The sequence below is a fragment of the Polistes canadensis genome, unplaced genomic scaffold, assembly GCF_001313835.1.
Source record: "Polistes canadensis isolate GaletaPanama2010 unplaced genomic scaffold, ASM131383v1 scaffold_173, whole genome shotgun sequence".
Taxonomy (NCBI): domain Eukaryota; kingdom Metazoa; phylum Arthropoda; class Insecta; order Hymenoptera; family Vespidae; genus Polistes; species Polistes canadensis.
The window spans coordinates 78271-87106 of record NW_014569720.1 but is presented as its reverse complement, the minus strand read 5'-3'; the positions used below and the strand labels follow the sequence as shown (position 1 = coordinate 87106).

The window sequence follows — 8836 nt, the reverse complement described above, 5'->3', positions numbered from 1 at the left end:
TTGAAAGAAACGAGGACGAGGGGTGCGAACGGCTAAAAGGAGGAAAGAAAGAGATAATAGAATATAAGGGTAGAATAAAAGGGGCAGGAAGAGGGAATGAGATAAAAGAAAAAAAGAAAAAAATATAAAAGAACAATATGCATATAAAAAATAAAAAATAATGTGTTGAGATGTATAAAGTATAAAAAATAAGTAGAGAAGAGATTGCGCGTCTGCGCATCCAGGATTAGGGGAAGGGGGCGCCTTGAAAAGCTCCGAGGCAACTCCGTACCGAACCGCTCAATATTCATCCCTTGGTAGCCGGCCGGACGAGAACGGTACTACTACTTCTTCATCGTCGTCATCTTTTTCTTCTGCTTCGACCCTATTCGAATCTAACGTTCCTCCCTTGGCGTTCTCTTGGAGGAACTTTAACAGAAAATATTTATCTTTTCATTTAACGAAAAATGGAAGGGAAAAAAGTCGAACAGTATTACAGTCCACCGCCAAAGCTTGGTAAATGGGAAGGCTTCAGGCTCTTTCTGTATAATTCGGAAACAGGACAATTTCTTGGACGTACTGGTGCAAGTTGGGGTAAGTTTTCTTCCTATCCAATGGAATATCATTTCAAATATATATTAATATAGAATCGCTAATATTCGAACAAAGTAAGAATATAATATTGTGAAAATTATAATCGTGAGATTTTCTATCTCGGTCCCCTTCACCATTTTGGAAAAGCGGTTGTTATGTAATAGCTCCCTTCTTTCTTCTATCTTTCAACTTAATGTTTTAACTTAAAACATGAAATATCTACATAATTTTTCATTTTTTATAATAGTTAATATTATCATTCTTTCTCTCGTCTTGTTATTTTTCTTTAACTTTTTGTGAACAAGAGTTCACAATTGAAATTCTTCACGCTAAAAGGAAATATTGTAGTTATCATAACGTTCTACTATCATTATATCCTGTTCAGATAAGGTCACTTTTATCGTTTTATTGTACCACTACAATGGTATTATTTCTCTTGAATATTACGTAGAAACAAGATTTTGGCATTTAACAGATCCATAGTAGCTTTAGTCTATAGAAACTATATAGGTAGGGCGGTGACTCTCTCTGGTTACCCCTAGTGGCCCATTTTACTGGTTGCGGCTTTACCTACGACAAAAATGAACGAACTGAATCGATCCTATTCCGCTTCTTTTTAAATATATGCATGCATTACAATCATAAAAGAGAAAATAAAGAGGATCAAAATAAATGTATGAAATATTTTTAAATATAAATGTTCGAATACAAGGACGAATTTAAAAATAATTCGTTATTAATTAATATATATATATATAGGTCAATTGAAAAGCGGCCTGCCCCTTATAGACCTCTAACGAGCAACGTCGTCATTTCATATCAACGTTTATTATTATCGACGCTTAATTATAATTATTAGACGCGTCTCGACTTGTAATCTTTCGAATTCATTAAACGTGATTTGTCAATGCACGTTTAAGGATTTCTACATTGAAATTGTTCGTCGCATTTTGACTGTTATATCGAACGTTTCATTGAAATTACAATTTTGTCACGAAATTTCGGGTGTTTTTTTGTTGATTGTGCGTTACAATTCTGTAGAATCATTCTTATCGTAGGTCGTTACGTAATAGTACTAGCGTAATATTACCTTCTATAACAATCTGTCATAACGAAGCAATCGATTCTAAGCAATTGTGCTCTAATACGAGATACATATATGCAATCGTTTCTGATTTTTCATCGGAATATATTTTTGTCGACAACAAAAATTATTCTCGGATTGAAAATGTACGGATTGATCGTAGGACCACGACGACATTTAACGATGTAAATCGTTTAATAACACGCGAGAACGTTCTAATTCGATTCGATTTCATTCTTACTCTCTTTCCCATCGAATCTTTAAATACATCTAGCTTGCCGAAGTATAAGTATCAAAACTTTAACTAAAATCCGAATAACAATGATTTCAATTATTATCTAAATATATAATCATTTTTGATGCTTCAAAAAGAAAAGAAAAGAAATAATGCATTGTGTAAATGACAGATGCAACAAATGATAGACCTATCATATAGAATGAACATTTATTGCGATTGGTTTGATCTTTTGCATGGAAAGAAAAAAGAAGAAAAAAAAGAGAAATCTCGTTGGATGGTATATTAGGACGGTAACGATTAAATTTCGCGGCTTTTCAAGATATCGATTAACTTTGTGCAGAAGCACGGCGCCGTCGCAGACCTAGAAAAGTCACCGGTGCGTTTCTAAAGTGGGTCATTGGTTTTGTGTTTATATTCTTTAAGCTTCGTCTTATTAAATCAAAGAGCATCCGATTCTATTTTCGGAGAATTCGGACAGATCTCGTATTCATCATTATTAATAAAATAATATTGTTTTAGAAAATCTCGTATTCATCATTATTAATAAGATAATATTGTTTTAGAAAATGTTTGAGAAACCTCGGTGAATTCGCGATCGCTTACAGAATGATATCGAGAGCATTGCGCAAACTGTAATATTTCTAAAGGATAACACTTTTAATTAGAGTGTTTCGTAATATATGGGATCCACTTGAGGAACGAATAAAATCAATGAAAAAACTTCATAAAAACATAAAGTAATATATTATTTTCTATCCGATTGTGTGCGTGCTCAAAGTTACAAGTGCATAATTACCCTTTTTATTTCATTTCATATATTGTTGTTATACATGATATATATTGTTATACAACAATATATTCGACAATTATTTCCAGCATCGAAGAACTTCGAACGCGTATACTACGAAAAGACTATCAACGATTTCGATAGATGTAGGAAATTTTCTAAATATCGCGAAATTTCATGATACAAGTGCTGCTTATTTCTAGTACCTTTGAGAGAAAATCTAGTAAAGACAAGTGCTTATAGACATTTTTTTCATTGCTACTCTTTAAATGGGTTCCACAGATTGGGAAATATAATTATAATCAATTAATTATAATCAATTCGATCAATCAAACTTACTTTTGATGAAATTGATTTGAGAATTTTCGACGGAATCTCGTATACGATTAAATAATACAACATCGGATATAGAAAATGTTCCGAATGGAAAATATCGAAGACGTACGATTCTTATTGTCAGAACAGAAATGCGCAGCATACATTGCTTACACAATACTAATTCAGGTCAATTACTCGTCAGATAATAATTGCCTTTGTATTTCTCTATTCGATCTCTGACCATGACATCTATGATGATATGATTAATGTTCGACTGCGAGAGTGTCACGTCTGACCATATATCACGTCACAAATATATATTTAACGAAAAAAGAAAAAAGAAGCAATAAAAAAGGTAACATTAATCAAATAGCAACGTTTGATTTTGTAGGATCGAAAACGAAATGCGTGTCTACGTACGGTATTGTTCGACATTGTTCGACATTGTTAGACATTTTTCGATATTTTTCGATAAACACTTATAGATCATTTTTGGTAACATTTATTTTAGCCAAGATCCTTCTATTCTACGTCCTATTTTACGCCGTACTATGTGGTTTCTTCGTCGCCATGTTGGCCGTCTTCTACCAGACGTTAGATCCAGAAGCACCGAAATGGCAACTGAACAGTTCATTGATTGGTACCAATCCAGGATTAGGTTTCCGGCCAATGCCACCTGAAAGTAATGTCGAGAGTACTCTAATCTGGTACAAAGCTAGCGACGAAGGTAATTTTCTTCATTGGACCAAAGAATTGGATGCATTTCTGCAAGGTAAGCTATTATTCTAACTACCCTTTTAGAGTAGTTCTAATCTCTTTAACGAAAAAGGTTGTTCTGTTATAACTAACTCTATTACGGTTCTGTCTATATGTTTAGAATACCAAAAGGATGGAGCGTCTGGAGTTGACGTTGAACAAAGAATTCACTGCGATTATGGTAAACCCGTGCCAGCTGGTAAAGTTTGCGACGTTGATATGAGCCAATGGGGACAATGTACGAAAGAGAAGAAATATGGGTTCAACAAATCGGCTCCTTGCATTTTTCTCAAGCTAAATAAGGTTTGAAGAAAAATTAACATTTTGTTTTTCGACGCAATTAGATGAAAATGTATCTCTTTTATAGATCTTTGGATGGATGCCAAATTTCTATAACGACACTAAAAACCTCCCACCTGGTATGCCGACTGATCTTCGAGATCATATCAAGAAGGAAGAAAGTGCTCAAAGTCAAAGACTAGACACTGTTTGGGTATCTTGTGCCGGAGAAAATCCAGCTGATATTGAAAATATGGGTGCTATTCAATATATACCACGTCGTGGATTTCCTGGATATTATTTCCCATTTACAAATACACCGGGTTATCTAAGCCCTCTCGTTGCTGTCTTCTTTGAAAAGCCTAAATGTAAGTCGAAAAATGATGAACATTTGTTATCCAATTAAATGAAAATATACGTTTAACTGCTGTTAATCTTTTAGACGGTGTATTAATCAACATCGAGTGCAAGGCCTGGGCGCACAACATAATACACGATAGATATGAAAGGCGTGGTTCCGTACATTTCGAATTGATGGTGGATTAAACGTCGTCTATTGGTTATGGCCTCTAAGAAGACTATTACCAACAGCGTCCAACAGTGAGAGAGCGAGAGAGAGAGAGAGAGAGAGAGAGAGAGAGAGAGAGAACAAAATAGGAAGAATGAAAAAGTGAGAGAGAAAGAAAATAGGATAAGTGTTTACTTTTAAAAATCAATTTCATCGGGCCGTTTTACAATACTGACAATGAGCGCGCATCCTTTTCCTATTTATATTGTTTTAGATCTTCTAAACGAGCCTCCCTACCACCGTCCACGAAACTAATAATTCCTGTTGTTTCTTCTCGTTACACTGTCATTGTGCCATTCGTTGTTGTTATCTCTCACCGCCTAGTTCCTTATCACCGCCACCATCTCACCATCGTGTTCACGAAGGATTCTGTCTCTTAATAATTCCATCCTCTCTGTTTACGTAGATCTCTCTTACGAAAATCGTTTCTTTACAAAAGAGATCATTAATTAAGAAACACGTTTGCTCGTCGCGAAAGAGAAAAAACGTTATCAGAGAATCTCATCGTTCTAACTGGAATGCACAAAAAAGAAAGAAAGATAAAAAAATCAAAGATCTCGCAGCGTTATTCCTTCATTTATTTCAAAAGAAAAGACAACAAAATTGGCTAATATATTTTTAAGTATTATACGAAAATATTTTTATTTATTTATTTATTGTTGTTATTATTATTATTATTATTATTATTATTATTATTATTATTATTATTATTATTATTATTATTATTATTATTATTATTATTAGTGTGAATTGGATTTTTAATGAAACGTGTGAGTCAACGCGTACAAAGGTAGATTTCGCGTTTAAAAATTTGCACGAATTATTATGTTCAGATATAATACGACATTGTCTCATTTTTTTGCTATTACTATCTTTTTGTAAGAAAAGAAACAAAACAAAAATAACAAGAAAAGCTTCAACGATTTGGTCCGTTTGAAAGCTTGCGAATCGAATCGATGTGTATGATAACGTGACTACCTGTTGAGATATAAAGAGACATTATTAAACCGAGCGAAGATGTCCTGAAAAGTTGTGTCTGAAAAATATTTATAAATATTATACATACATATATATATATATATATATGTTCTTTGTTATATCGCGTTAATTAAATAGTTGTTATCAATTTGGCACTACTCTTATCACGCTAAACAAAAAATTATATATCAAAGAAGGAACGTTTATATTAGAGAGCCAAATGACAGTGAGAACGAAAGAAATAAAGAAGACACTTTAGAGTGTCCCCATTTTTTTGCTGGATCTAATTTCAATGAACAAATTCTCTTCTCTTTTTCGTCATGAAAACGACACGCGTGCGTTTAAATATTAACAACAACAACAATAATATTAGAGGAATAGCGATGTGATCGGATAATATACGAAGTACATAAACTTTCACTTTGAGATTATATTACGTATCACATAAAAACTATCTATATTGTTAGAGTCACTATGCAAATGGTAAAAGAAAAATAAAATAGGAAAATATGCAAAATCTTAGGGATTGTGTGAATTGTAGAGAACAAATTTATATTATTAAATTAATATCTGCTTAAGAGAGAGAGAGAGAGAGAGAGAGAGAGAGAGAGAGAGAGAGAGAGGATATCTTCGTTCGTTCCCAACATCCAAGAACCTAATATGCGAAGATCGAAAAACTAACAAACAGAAAAGAAAAAAAATAATAAAAAAGAAATAAAATAAAATACAAATGATTTCAATCGCTCGATCGCAAGCTGATATAAATAAAAAATGTATTCCTATAAATCTCGTAAATATTTATAAAAATTGTTTTATGATACTTAACGCGTACGAATATGTAGTTAAGAAAAGTTTCTCCTTCGTGTGTCTTTGTAGCTGATTATAATTATAGAAAAGAAAAAAGAAGAAAAGAGGTTAAAAAAAAAAACAAAAAAATGAAGAGGGAGAGAGAGAGAGAGAATAATAACACTTCGTTGTCCCGAAAGAAATTCGTTTGCCTGTCTTGAACGAACGGATCCACTTGATTATATTATTATTATCATCTCACTCTCGGCTTATTTTGTAATCAGATCTTTTCTCGCTTTTTGTAAATCTCTTTTACGAGCGCGTCCTGGTCTCGATTCCAACTGGGAGTGTGATATCAAAAAGAATCAGGAAAAATGGTGTATAAGGGTGGCCCGAAAGTCCTTAAATGGATTCTACCAATCAATTGAATTTTTTTTTTTAATCTCTAACATTCCGATCGATTTGTGAAATCATTTAGGACCTTTGGCTTACCTAAAGACGTTTTTCCATATCCTGTACTTATCGTTTTTTCAATATTTCTTTAGAGCTTGATTGATTGATTGATTGATTGATTGACCGAAGTTAATAATCGTAATTAAAATCAAGAAGAAATACATAATACTAAAATTAATTAATAAATTAATAAATAAGAAACGGAAGAAAAAGAAGAAGAAGAAGATAAAAAAAAAGAAAAGTTTAAACGTAAAACGTATGCTGCCATATGCAAAAAAAAAAAATAAAGATCAAACACATATATAATCGACAATTGTTTTGTTACATACGCAAACAATACAGCACACACATACACACACACACACACACACAAAGTCTACTTACATGCGACTTTAAAAATTATCTTCTGTGATTTTCAAATTTCGAACAGAAGTTTAATTATAGTCGGCAGTGATAAATATGTGTAACCAGAAGATAACAAATAATCTAATTTAATTAGGCATCTGTGCGTGCCGATCTGAAGTGATAATATTATTAATCGATTCTTAGTCATTAATATTTGAATTATGCTTTGTCAATATATGAAAAATTATTAGATTATCATGGACACTCGATGTGAAATAATTTCATTTAAAAATACAAACAAGTACAACCAACATACATGCATACAAATATATATAATTGGCTTATTCGATGTCCATTTTCAAATACTAAGATTTCTTCCATCCAAATGGGACTCACATACTCGTTTCGAAAATAATCGAGTTTTTAACGGGCAACGAAGAAGAAGGGTACAACAATGCACGAAACTTTTTCGTTGTATGTATAATTCCGATATTTATTGTCATTACTGATCGATCTCATGCGAGACACTTTTTTTTTTCTTCTAAGATAATAAAACTAACTTAATTAATCAGCGATTAATTAAGAAGAGAATATATATTTAATAATAGTTCAGCTTATATCGACGCAAATGAGAGAGAGAGAAAGAGAGAGAGAGAGAGAGAGAGAGAGAGAGAGAGAGAGAGAGAGAGAAATGGTCGTGAAAAAGTAATAAAAAGACAAAAAAAAATAAGAAAGAAAGAAAAAAAACTCAAATGTTAGGATTATAATATAATGTACTTAAGATTAAAAAATAAATGAATAAAAATAAAACTAATACACATGAACACACACATACAGAATATAGAAGAAGAGATATGATGTGAACATAATAGGCAACGCAACATATATACATAAACTGCATACATATATATACATAATGTCATACCAAAGATAAAACGTACATAAAATTGTAGCTCTTACATATCCCCGTTAATTACTTATGTACTTATATAAGAACATGTCGTAATAATACTAACAATAAGGGACATACTTATCGAAGGCAATATACGACGAATTTCATTCCTAACAATAAGAGGGATTAATAATCGAAATTTTCTTCATTGAATACGATTTGTGAATGTGTAAAACATTTTTATGTATATATATAAACGCTGCTAGATTGATCATCTTTTTTTTCAAAACAATAAACATGCATAAATACACATATACATATATTCGTGCGTATATGTTAGTCCGTGTGGAAAAATAAGAAACGGGAAAAAAATTCACATTTTTGTGTAAAATCAACATTTAGACTTTTCTTCGATAGAAGATATCAGCCAGGACGTGCTATTTATTATTAATTTCATTATTATTATTACGCTCATTCATTTTTTTCGAAATCATACTATTTACATGTAATCATTCGTTTACGCAATATCAACGATCAAAAATGATCTTTGAAAAAATAAATGCAAGTGTCAAGCACCGATATAAAAGTAAAAAAAAAAAAATATTGTTTCATTGAAATTATTCAAAAGAAAAGTATCTAAAGTAAGTACATACGTATGTCATAGACATCTTCGTTTTCACTTATATTCAATATTTATATTTAGATTTCTTTTTCTCTCTTTTTATATATAATAACGTTATTAATAATAATTTACCATTAAAGCATGATATTGAAAAATT

At 31.8% G+C, this 8836-nt stretch overlaps 1 protein-coding gene across 1 annotated transcript; it reads left to right on the top strand.

Moving 5' to 3' along the window:
• Positions 1–263: 263 nt before the first annotated feature.
• Positions 264–4692, top strand: LOC106789283 (sodium/potassium-transporting ATPase subunit beta-2-like). The gene is made up of 5 exons (XM_014753371.1): positions 264–573; positions 3512–3772; positions 3878–4059; positions 4124–4403; positions 4478–4692. Exons 1-5 carry the CDS (start codon positions 447–449, stop codon positions 4579–4581), a joined length of 954 nt encoding a protein of 317 aa, XP_014608857.1. The 5' UTR covers positions 264–446; the 3' UTR covers positions 4582–4692.
• The last annotated feature ends 4144 nt before the right edge of the window (positions 4693–8836 follow it).